This window comes from Vulpes vulpes, chromosome 10 (assembly GCF_048418805.1).
Source record: "Vulpes vulpes isolate BD-2025 chromosome 10, VulVul3, whole genome shotgun sequence".
In the NCBI taxonomy this organism is placed as follows: domain Eukaryota; kingdom Metazoa; phylum Chordata; class Mammalia; order Carnivora; family Canidae; genus Vulpes; species Vulpes vulpes.
The window spans coordinates 29,726,265-29,738,436 of record NC_132789.1 but is presented as its reverse complement, the minus strand read 5'-3'; the positions used below and the strand labels follow the sequence as shown (position 1 = coordinate 29,738,436).

Below are 12,172 nucleotides of genomic sequence, written 5' to 3'. Positions count from 1 at the left end.
TATCAATACATTTTAAAAACAGCAGTAGTAGTAAGTAGCAGGAGGAGCAACAGTAATAGAGTTGACACTTACTACCTATGCCAGGCACTGTTTGTAGTCTATACAGATGTTAAATTACTTCATCCTCTCACAATCCTGTGATTATCCCTATCTTACATGCCAACATAGGGTTAGATTTGTACTGAGGCAGTCTAGTTCTAGAGTACTCAACTCATAACCTCTAAGCTAGTCAACCTCAGGAATAAACCCCATGTCTTTCCAGTGTATGGGGATTAACGTCAGATTATGTGTGAAACATGCACTATAGTTCTTGGCTGTTTAAGCATATAATTAGCTCCCCACCCCCCATCCTCTCTGAGGTAAGCCCTGCCCCTATTTCATGGACTACATAAATCTCAGATACTATACTAAAAGCACAATCGGGGATCCCTGGATGGCTCAGCAGTTTGGTGCCTGCCTTTGGCCCAGGGCGCAGTCCTGGAGTCCCGGGATCGAGTCCCACATCGGGCTCCCGACATGGAGCCTGCTTCTCCCTCCTCCTGTGTCTCTGCCTCTCTCTTTCTATGTCTATAATAAATAAATAAATAAATAAATAAATAAATAAATAAATAAATAAATAAAGTAAATAAGTAAATAAGTAAATAAATCTTAAAAAACAATAAAAGCACAATCAGTTCCATCTCCGACTGCTTCCAAGGGTATTTCATTGTCTGCATAGTTAGAAAGTTTAAAGCAGTTCTACAACATAAATTACGAGGACACTACTAGTATAGCTTCAGCTGTATACTATAAAACACTATAAAATTCAACTGCCCAGGTATCCATTAGATTTATTATGTACTAAGAACTCAGGAGACTGGGCAGCCCCGGTGGCTTAGCAGTTTAGCTCCGCCTTCGGCCTGTGATCCTGGACACCCCAGATCGAGTCCCACATTGGGCTCCCTGCATGGAGCCTGCTTCTCCCTCTGCCTGTGTCTCTGCCCAGCACCCCCACCGCCCCCCCCGTCTCTAATAAATGAATAAAATCTTAAAAAAAAAAAAAAAAAACCCTCAGGAGACAATTAAAAACGAGTTCTTAAAAAAAAAAAAAAAAAAAAAAAGAGTTCTTGCTCCTAAAAGACTGCCAATTTAGCACAGGTAGAGACTGGAAAGCAAACACAGCACAACAGGTAATTAAGGTGCCTTGACAAAAGTGGATAGAGTCAGGAGCGCTCAAAGAAAGGACTGAGTTCTGTTATGGGCAGGAGAATAGCTGAAGACTAACCCCCTTTGGAGTTGAAAGATTTTGTTGAAGACAGGCTTACATATTTTGGTTCTAAATCAGAAAAAGACTAGAGCCCGAAGGCTCAAACTCTCCCTTTCCTAGCCTCCCCACACTTCACGGGGCACACTGCTCATTCCTATAAGCACAGACCAGGAAGGATCTTTGCTAGCCAGGCCCTTAAGGTTGACAAACTTCTCTAAAAGGTTAGTACATGTTTGAGGTTTTGCAGGGTATACATATGGCCTATGTTGTATATTTAAAACAAACAAACAAAAAATACAACCTTACAAAAAAAAAAAAAATGAAAACCATTCTTAGCTTCAGCACACTATACAAAAACTGAATCTGGCCTAGGAGTCTGCAAGCTATGGCCTGTGGGCCATTCATCCTCCTGTATGGTTTTGTAAATAAAGTTTTATTACAACACAGCCAAACTCATCCATTTAAGTATTGTCTATGATTGCTTTTGTGCTGTCAGGATATAGTTGAGAAATTGTGACAGAGACTTTATGGCCTACAAAGCCTAAAATATTTACTATCTGGCCCCTTACTGAAAGTTTGTCAACTTGTTGTATAGACTACTGGGTTAAAAAAGCAGAGAGTGCTTTTCAACTTTCAATACTTCCCTGGTAAAGGGGGATGTATGCAAATCTGACAAAGATGGAGGATGGCTTATACTTTCTCCACCATTATACTGCTATAGTGAATGTGAGGCTCATTTCCTGATTTAGTATATGCTCAGATATCCCTAAATTTGACATCAAATCAATCTTCCAGCCACATCCCTGAAGTAAATTCAAAATCTTCTACCCCATATCCTCAACTCATGTATCCACCAAAATTCCCTGCAAATTACACATCAGTACCACTGTAGATATGAAACCATGATGATGCCAGGGCAGATTATCTTGTCCCCACAGCCCAAAGTAATATGTAACATAAAATTAGAACAATTCATTGTTCTCATTTTTAACATGCCTTGCTCAAGACTAAATAAAAGAGCACCCGTAAACTCCTCTTTAAATTTTACATACAAAGAGGTTTCCAAGTCCATTCAAATACTCTAAGACCCATGTTTCTCCCTGTCTTGTGCCTATATAGTCCACAGCACATTTGAGTAAGAAGACCTCGATGACTACCTGGATATTGGCCTGTCAATGAACTCCTTCTCCTTTAGACTAAAAAGTACTACTCTCAGCTTCACATATAAAGCATTGATAAAACATTTTCTTTAAACCTGAGGGTTAGTATCTTTTTTTTTTTTTTTTTTAAGATTTTATTTATTCATGAGAGAGAGAGAGAGAGAGGCAGAGACACAGGTTTCAGGGAGAAACAGGCTCCATGCGGGAGCCCGACGTGGGACTTGATCCCAGGACTCCAGGATCATGCCCTGAGCCAAAGGCAGACCGCTTAACCGCTGAGCCACCCAGGTGTCCCGCGTTAATATCTTCTAAACTTAAAACTTCCTTCATGCAAAAAGAAGGAATACAACTTCTGGGAGGAGAATTTCAAAGGTACTGGTAATTTAGCTTTTTAAAGGGGTCACATGGGTATTGAAGAATTTTCTTATTATGTACATGTTTATATACCCTCTTGTATGTACAAAAATATTTCACAGTAAAAAGTTGGAAAACAACACAAAATAGAGGAGAATAAATTCTTTTTTAAAAAAAGACTTATTCATTGGGGCACCTGGTTGGCTCAGTCGGTTAATTTCTTGACTCTTAATTTCGGCTCAAGTCATGATTTCAGGGTCCTAAGATTGAGCCCCACATCAGGCTCCCCACTCAGTAGAGAGTGCTTATCTCCCTTACCCTGCTCTCCTTCTTAAATAAATCTTTAAAGAAAGATTTCTAAAGAAAGAGAGGGAACCCGACACTCACCCCCCCATCTGAGCTAAAACCAAGAGTCCAATGCTCAACCAACTTAGTCACCAGGCACCCATAAGAGAATCAATTCTAAGATTAGCTAAAAACAGCACTGAGTACAAAGGATCTCACCCTTCCATCCTTAGATATTCACACCAGCGCTAACAGCTCTGTCTGTGGCTGCCTGTCCACTCCCTTCCACAGCTCTTCTGCTCATTCTGTGGATTCCATCTAAGTTTAGACTCCCAAATCTACATTATTTAGCCCCCAACTCTCTTCTCAATTACAAACCCATCAGATTGCTAAACTTTGCTTCCAGTAAGCATCTCAAAGAGTCTCCCTGTTGAAAACAATCATCCCCCCTCACTCTGATCAATTCTCTTCTATTCTTTCAATTAAAAACATCACTGAATCATCCCTGAAATCATACTTCTTTCCTTACCGTCTATATGCAATTGCCCAGCGAAGGAAGACTACTAATTTCCACTTTATAGTCCCAAAGTATGTGATCTTAGTTCAGCTTCTTACGATCCCTTCTCCTATAACAGCCTGTAATTAGTCTAACATCCTAGACTCTTTTCCAATCCCACACCAGAACAGTTTCTAAAAAGTAAAACTGGCCATAGCAATTCTCTTCTCAAAAGCTTTAGATAGCTCCTACTGTTAAACTCATTCACAAAGCACAGGAGGCCCTTTACAATTTAGCATTATTCTTCCTACCTACATCACTGTCCATCACTCACATTAATTTTAACTCTGTGCCTTTCCCAGCAGGCACTGCCACCACCTTTTGTCACCTCCTTCTCATCTCTTCTTTCAAGCCTTCCCTGACTCCTCCATTGATCATCCTTGCTGTTACACTCCCAACTTGAGCTTCTCAAGGGCTAAAACCATTTACTCCCATTATATGCCCTGAGACTAGTATTGGGCTTTGGTGTAGAGTAGGCTCAATATAGTGAAATTCCTAATAAAAATAAAATGCCAAAGACATAGGGAATTTTTTCCCGTTCCTGTTTTTATCCATTTTTTTCCTTCTGAAAACACAAAAACTTCAGTACTCCAATTCCCTATATCTGATTTAATTCTGTTATACAAAGAAATCCTGTATGCCATCTAGTTTGCTATCCAAACCTCTTCAGTTCACCACTGTTCCACTCATGCTCTCAGTCATCATTCCAGACTAGTTGCCACATGCCTAGTGGCCCCACCTTACTTGGTATGATCTTAGCTCAGACTCTAAAATAATCTGAACTCCCACTAATAAGCACTGTCCCCTTTTATTTATCAGGAACAGCTAAAATATTTTAGCCTGAAGCAAACCTAGAAATAATCTAGTCCAATTCTTCAGGTTAAAAAAAAAAAAATCTCTGTATTTGAATTTTAAATAAGTCACAAATCAAATGGCTACCAGTACTTTACATGCCATGGGAACACAACTCTTAACTAGGCAAGCTTCCATCCCCAGCATAACCATGTTCTTGTACCTCATCTGAATCAAATTTAGATTTACGCTACTCCTAAGAAGAAAATCAAAGGCTTATTTACATGCCAAATTCTATGCTAATCAAAATTACTGGTAATCCTCCTCCCCCACTCCTAATTTTAAAAGTCCAGATTTGAGTTCCCTTAATTATTTAGAACAGGGGATGTGGGAGAAGTGTGACCATGTTGCCCGTGGCATCCTCTGGTCCATGTGGGGCTTGGCTTCTGCTTCACAGGAGGGCCCTCCTCTAGGCACTCAGGTTAAGCTGGGAACCCCTTTTCAACTACTCTACCATAGTAGATAGCATAGAAATGGCCTTTAAAAAATCTTCTCAAGTAATCTTCTCAACAATGGGATAGGGATTGTTGATTCAATGTTAGTTCCATATTACCAAGTATATAAGATGTGTAATGTCTGTTAACAAAAATCAAATAATTTCTCTAAGGGTCCGCTTGCCTTAGTTAAAATTTAGAATTTTTTTTATTTTTTTATTTTATTATTTTTTTTTATGATAGTCACACACAGAGAGAGAGAGAGAGAGGCAGAGACACAGGCAGAGGGAGAAGCAGGCTCCACGCACCGGGAGCCCGACATGGGATTCGATCCCGGGTATCCAGGATCGTGCCCTGGGCCAAAGGCAGGCGCCAAACCGCTGCGCCACCCAGGGATCCCTAGAATTTATTTATTTATTTTTTTTTTTAAATTTTTATTTATTTATGATAGTCACACAGAGAGAGAGAGAGGCAGAGACACAGGCAGAGGGAGAAGCAGGCTCCATGCACCGGGAGCCCGATGTGGGATTCGATCCCGGGTCTCCAGGATCGCGCCCCGGGCCAAAGACAGGCGCTAAACCACTGCGCCACCCAGGGATCCCGATCCCTAGAATTTAAATGTATAAATGTTTATACTCAAATCGGAGGGGAAAGCCACCACAGGTTGTTTATCAAATGGATTATAATATAAAAATTACACCCACATCCAGGGTGCTTGGGTGACTCAGTAGGCTAAGGGTCCAACTCTTGGTTTCGGCTCAGGTCATTTTCTCAGGGTCCTGAGATCAAGCTCCTTGTTGGACTCACCGCTCAGCACGGAGTCCGCCTGACCCTCTCTCCCTCCTCCCCAGCACTCACGCTTTGTCTCATAAATAAATAACATAAAATCAAATAAAATAGGGCAGCCCCGGTGGCTCAGCGGTTTAGCACCACCTTCGGCCTGGGGTGTGATCCTGGAGACCTGGGATCGAGTCCCACGTTGGGTTCCCTGCATGGAGCCTACTTCTCTCTCTCTCTCTCTCTCTCTCTGCCATGAATAAATAAAATCTTTTAAAAAAATAAAATAAAATAAAATAAAATAACATAAAATCTTAAGGGGCACCTGGGTAGCTCAGTGGTTGAGTGTCGGAAGTCATGATCCCGGGAGTCATGGGATCGAGTCCCATATCAGGGAGCCTGCTTCTCCCTACGCCTGTATCTCGACTTCTCTCATGAATAAATAAAATCTTAAAAAATAATAATAAATAAGAATTAAATCTTAAAATTATACCCACATGCAGAAAAAGAATCCTTTAGTGTCGGGGATCCCTAAGTGGCACAGTTTAGCACCTGCCATTGGCTCAGGGCATGATCCTGGAGTCCCGTGATCGAGTCCTGCATCAGGTTCCCTGCATGGAGCCTGCATCTCCCCCTGCCTGTCTCTGCCCCCCGCCCCTGTCTCTCTCATGAATAAATAAATAAAATCTAAAAAAAAAAAAAAAAAGAATCCTTTTAGTGTCACTCAAAATCAACAAAAGCCATCTGACAGGATATGACACTTTTTGGGGGTTAAATTTAAAACCCACCACAGGTGGGGATCCCTGGGTGGCTCAGCAGTTTAGCGCCTGACTTTGGCCCAGGGCACGATCCTGGAGTCCCGAGATCAAGTCCCACATCAGGCTCCTGGCATGGAGCCTGCTTCTCCCTCCTCCTGTGTCTCTGTCTCTCTCATAAATAAATAAATAAATAAATAAATAAATAAATAAATAAATAAATAAGTAAGTAAGTAAGTAAGTAAGTAAGTAAATCTATCTTTTAGAAATAAATAAATAAAACCCACCATAGGAACACTACAAATACAAAAAGTAATTAGTAAGACAAACTGAGAGGACACAAAGTTACAAAGGTACCAAGTCATCTTTGCTTTTTCCTTTCCCTTCCCTCATCACCCCCCCTCCCATCAGAAACATCAATCTTAACTCCAAAACAGGCACCTCCAAGTCACACCTCTACATCAGCCTTGTGACTTATATGTCATCAGCCACCATCATTTTGCATCCAGATAATTGTAACAACCCCACTCCCCTGCTTCAAACTCCTTCCACGGCACCCACTGTGGTTTTTTTTTTTAATATTTTACTTATTTATTCATGAGAAACACAGAGGGAGGGGGCAAAGACATAGGCAGAGGGAGAAGCAGGCTCCATGCAGGGAGCCCGACGTGGGACTCGATCCCGGGACTCCAGGATCAGGCCCTGGGCCAAAGGCAGGCACCAAACCGCTGAGCCACCCAGGGATCCCCCCCACCCACTGTGTTGTTTTTTTTTTTTTAATTTTTATTTATTTATGATAGTCACAGAGAGAGAGAGAGAGAGAGAGAGAGAGAGAGAGAGAGAGGCAGAGACATAGGCAGAGGGAGAAGCAGGCTCCATGCACGGGGAGCCTGACGTGGGATTCGATCCTGGGTCTCCAGGATCGCGCCCTGGGGCAATGGCAGGCACTAAACCGCTGTGCCACCCAGGGATCCCCACCCACTGTGCTTTATTTTTTTTATTTTTTATTTTCTGTGCTTTAAATAAAATCCAATTTCCTTATCTTGACCATTACATCTCCTAACTCTTCTTAGACCCCACTCCTTCATTTAAGTACCACACTCCCAACTCAGTGGCTATCTTTCTCATCTCAAGACTTTTGCTCTTCCTCCACTCTTAGCCCAAGCCTTCCCAAGGCTTGCCTCTTCTCTACCCTTAGGTAGCTTTGTGCTTTCTGATCACACTATGTCAGGTAGGTCCCTATTATATTCTCTGCTCAGCTTCATTTCCTTCATAGTATTTATTAATCTTGTAAGTATTTTTTACTTATTTTCCTACTTTTCAGTTTTGTCTCTTCCAGTAAAATAGAGACAATCTGACATTCACTGCTCTCAGTCTCTACCACTGGGATATAACTCTTGTAAATATTTAAATAAAAATATAAAATTAGGGGTGCCTGGGTGGCTCAGTCAGTTAAATGTATGCTCTCGGCTTGGGTCATGATCCCAGGGTGTTGGGATCCAGCCTCAGATAGGGCTCCTCGCTCAGTGGGGAGGTCTGCCGCTCTCCCTCTCCATCTGCCTCTCCCCCAGATCATGCTCTCTCTTGCTCTCAAATAAATAAATAAAACCTTATAAAAATATATAAAACTAAATGTTATTCCAATAACAGACTAGATTCCAATAACATTCCAAGATCAGACTAGAAAACAAGCATCAATCCTTAAATTCCGAGGAAGTCATACAGTCATAATTTTTCACTAAGCAAAATTTTAAAATGAACTTTTACCTAAGGGGTATGAAACTCTGGCCTTAAGAGCTCAGTTTTGCTGCCTAGAAAACTAAACCACTTGATTTATCTTGTCTGGGGTGTGAAGAAGCATTAAACTGACTTGCATTTGGCCAAGGCTTTACATGGTACCTCTCTAGTTTTCTACAAAGGCTGAAATATCAAACCCATCTTCAGATTTCAGGCTTGAGGAAGACAATTCAAAGATTAAGTAAATCCAGTCTGCATCTAATTCTACCAGAATTGTGATTGCCCTCTGAGATACCAGCAGAAAATAAAAAACTAAATTACAGCAACATGCCTGAGGCAGACAGTGAAGAGGAGAAACAATTACAGCTGCGTGTAAGTGGGAGGGTCAGGAAAAGGCCCTATTATTTGAGGGGTCTAGAACAGCAGCTAAGATTTCAATAGGTGAGGAGTGGGGTAGGGTTAGGCAGTCAACTGAAGAGCCAGCAGCCCACCCGGCAGCTGGAGCAAAGGTACAAAGGTGTGAGAAGGTATGCAGGAATGGCTACCAGGAATTAGGTGCGTTGCCTAGCGGGACTGCACTAAGGGAAGAACGAGGTGGGGAATAACAGAAAGTTATGTCTGGTATCTGGGAAGACACACGTGTGAAAAATGTGGAGCTGTTTTTGCTGGGTCATGGGAACCCTGCAGCATATTCCTTTTTCTCTCTCTAGTCTGCAGCATATTCCTTTCTCTCTCTCTAGTCCCTAGAAGGGGATCAAACCATTTACTCACACCTTCTGAAACAGCTGTATTATAGTACCTGTTACTTCAAAGCAAGCACAATGCCTTGCACATATAGCATGGCTTAGTGCATGAAACTAATGATGTAATTCACCTCCATGAGTTGGAGAAGTAATTCACTTGAACATATTAAACATCTCATTTTAGTTGGTTCTAATACTCTCTCCAACCTCTTATATCAGAATATACTATGCTCCACGTCGACTCCAATTACCAGCATCTTTGGGGACCTGGAGATTTCACCAATCAGATTCTTGGTGCTTAGGCCTTTGTTATAACACTATTTGATTTATAATCACTTTCTCCCAGTTTTTAAAGTCCACTTAGTTCAGCAGTTAATCTTACAGTCATTATACTGTCATGGCTTTGTTTCTTCTCTCTTATTCCACAGAAGCAACACTTAGGCATCCAGTGGGTGCTCCTTAATTATTATAGCTTTTAATGGTTAAAGCTCAGTGCAACATCTTATCAGCAAATCTATAAAATCAGAAACACGTCATTCCAAAAAAAAAAAATCTATATCGGCAGCCTATTCCTTTTAAACATAAGTTCAAGAAGCAAAATGGACAGCAAAATACTTTTCATTTAAAAAAAATTCCAAGCAATTTCTTCAGTTCAAATTTGACATAATTTAAATAAAAGAAACGTGATAAAATACTAAAGACAAATTAAAGCAAGTAATCAAATAAAATAATGCATTTTACTTAGAAAAGAGAATGCTGCTTGCTTTAAACTATTAAACTTACAAATGTACAAAAGGTATACCTAAAATTAAACTAGGACAGAATTAAAGTATCGCTCAAAAATGTCCTTAGTAATTTACATTCTAGCTTCATTCTTCTTTAGAATATAATCAAATACATTTCTAGCTTATTAATGGTCCACCCTGGGGGTAAACTATAAAATAAAAACTCAAAAAATGCGTCCTCGCTAAAGCCAATGCATCTTCTTAAAATTTCTGTTAGTTGGGATGCCTGAGCGGCTCAGCGCTTGAGCGCCTGCCTTTGGCTCAGGGTGTGATCCCGGGTTCCCGGGTTTGAGTCCCACATCAGACTCCTTGCATGGAGCCTGCTTCTCCCTCTGCCTGTGTCTCTGCCTCTTTCTGTGTCTCTCATGAATACGTAAATAAAATTTTTAATAAAATAAAATAAAATTTGTTAGTTATAAAACAAAAGGTGTCTGGGTAATTCAAATTTAGCACCAAGGTATCCTACATAGTTCCGCCACTTCACTGTGAAAGGTTTTGTTCTTAAACGCTCAAGCATTTTCATTTGTCGATTGTTCCAAAGGCTGCAGTCCAAGAGTTCTTAAACTGGAGCAGGGAGCCCAAGAACCTTGAACGGTGTGCAAAGTTGTGTGTACGTGCATTTTTAGGGAGGGAGAACGCCACAGCTGCCCTGAGATTCTCAAAAAAAAAAAAAAAAAAGGCTTAAAAACAACAAAAACGTCTCGATTAGGATAACCCAATAGATAATGTGATGAACGGCACAAAGCGGGCATTTTAACCAGGCAACCGCCGTTACATAGGTTTAAAACCCATCCCCTCATCCAACAACCCAGATCCTGGCACTAGCCTTCCGTTCAGAATGCCTTCTGGAAAACAATTTGGTTCAGAATGGGATGAAACGAGTTCAATCCCGCTCCCCCCACCCCCTACCCGGCGGTCGATCTCCCGCGAACCAGCCCCTGCCCCGCGAACCAGCCCCTGCCGTTCTCGACCCTCCGCCGCGGTCCGAGGGGGGCTGTGCGTGCGGGGAGTGCGGGCGCTCGCGTACCTGGGCGCGGGCTCGATTAGGGTGGTGGTGTCCAGGTAGTGGATCTTGTAGAACTCCAGCAGGGCCGGCAAGTGGTCAAACTCCTGGTCCCCGATCTTAAAACGGCGGTTGGGCAGCGAGTTGATGATGTAGTGGGAGACCCGCGAGTTCTCGGACACCGACAGCACATAATCCCCAGGGCAGGTGGAGGAATCGCGAACTAGGAACATTCCGTGGCGCTGGCCCTGCAGCCGGGTCTGCGCCTCCTGGCGAGACACCGGCCCCATGTACCAGGCGGAGCGGTCTGAGGAGTCGAACCTGGCGGAGGACATGGTGTCTGGCCGGGGCTCTGCGGCGACTCGGGGCGGCGGCTGCTCTCGGCTGTTCTGGACGCCTTCGCCCGACAGACGGCTCTGCGGCCAAGGAAGGGCCTCTTGGCACACCTCGAGGCGCGCTTAGAGGGCCGAGCCAGCACCTTCCTCTCGGCTCCGGGCCCGCAGCATCCTCTGCCGCCGCCCGCCTGCTCCGGGGCCGCCTCACGGACGGAGCCGGCCCGGGGAATGCAGGGCACAGCCCGAGGTCGGGGCCGGCGAAGCTGAGCCGCAGCGGAGGCCGCCCCGGGGTTCTGGGGCTGCCCGGCGTACCGGGGGTGCCTCCAGCCACTCCTGGCCCGGAACGCGCCAACTCCGCGCCCCCCACGGCTCTGCACTGATACCCGCCGCCACGCGAAGCACCGGACTCCCAGGAGCGTCGCGCCTCCGGGGCGGTTTCGCCCAGCCCGTTCCCAAGAGCCACAGCAACAAAATGGCGGACGCGGGACAAGCGGCCGGCCACCTCCCCCCTCCGCTCAGCGCGCTCGGTCTGCGCACGCGCGAGCTCTGGCTCTCAGCTGCCGCCCAGGCCCGCCCCGTGACGTCGCGCGGCGCGGCCAATCAGGAGCGCGGTCGTGACGGTCGGGGCGTGCGCCGCGCTTCGCCGCTCCCGCGTTCCGGGAGGAGGCGGAGGCGGCCGGGGAAGCGGGGGAGGCGAGGAGGTAGAGGCGGCGGAGGAGGAGGTGGCGGTAACGGCCACTCCCTTCCTGGGCTGCGGTGCGCCGATGGGGGCGCTGCCGCTGCGGGCTCCCCCCCCCCCCCCCCCCCCCCCCCCCCGGCTCCGGCTGGAAAACAGCTGGAGTCGAGAGGGAGCGGCGTTTCGAAAACCTGCTCCGCGAACAAAGCAGAACGTGCATGCAGAACCTCTGGCCGTGGAGGCGTGGCACTGAGGTGACCTGGCTGGCCCAGGGGCCCCGGGGGACCCGCGCTGAGGGAGACCCGCGGGCGGACACGCCTCGGTGGGTCGAGGTGGCTCTGGAAGGACGCGACCAAAGCCGAGGTGGCCTGATAGGCTCAGGGACCCAGAGTGGCCGGGAAACTCGACAGCCGCGAATAGGGGTTGCGAAGGTCGGAGAGACAGGATTGAGTGGCCCAAGGAAGTCCACCGTCT

General features: G+C 45.0%; 1 protein-coding gene across 1 annotated transcript in view; it reads right to left on the bottom strand.

The window, feature by feature from the left end:
* Positions 1 to 11,609, bottom strand: part of CRKL (CRK like proto-oncogene, adaptor protein) — a 37,897-nt gene extending 26,288 nt beyond the window's left edge. Inside the window, exon 1 of the mRNA XM_025982677.2 lies at positions 10,712 to 11,609. Within this exon, the coding sequence (XP_025838462.1) occupies positions 10,712 to 11,022 (311 nt within the window). The 5' untranslated portion in view covers positions 11,023 to 11,609. The remainder of the gene's footprint in view (positions 1 to 10,711) is intronic.
* Positions 11,610 to 12,172: the final 563 nt, after the last annotated feature.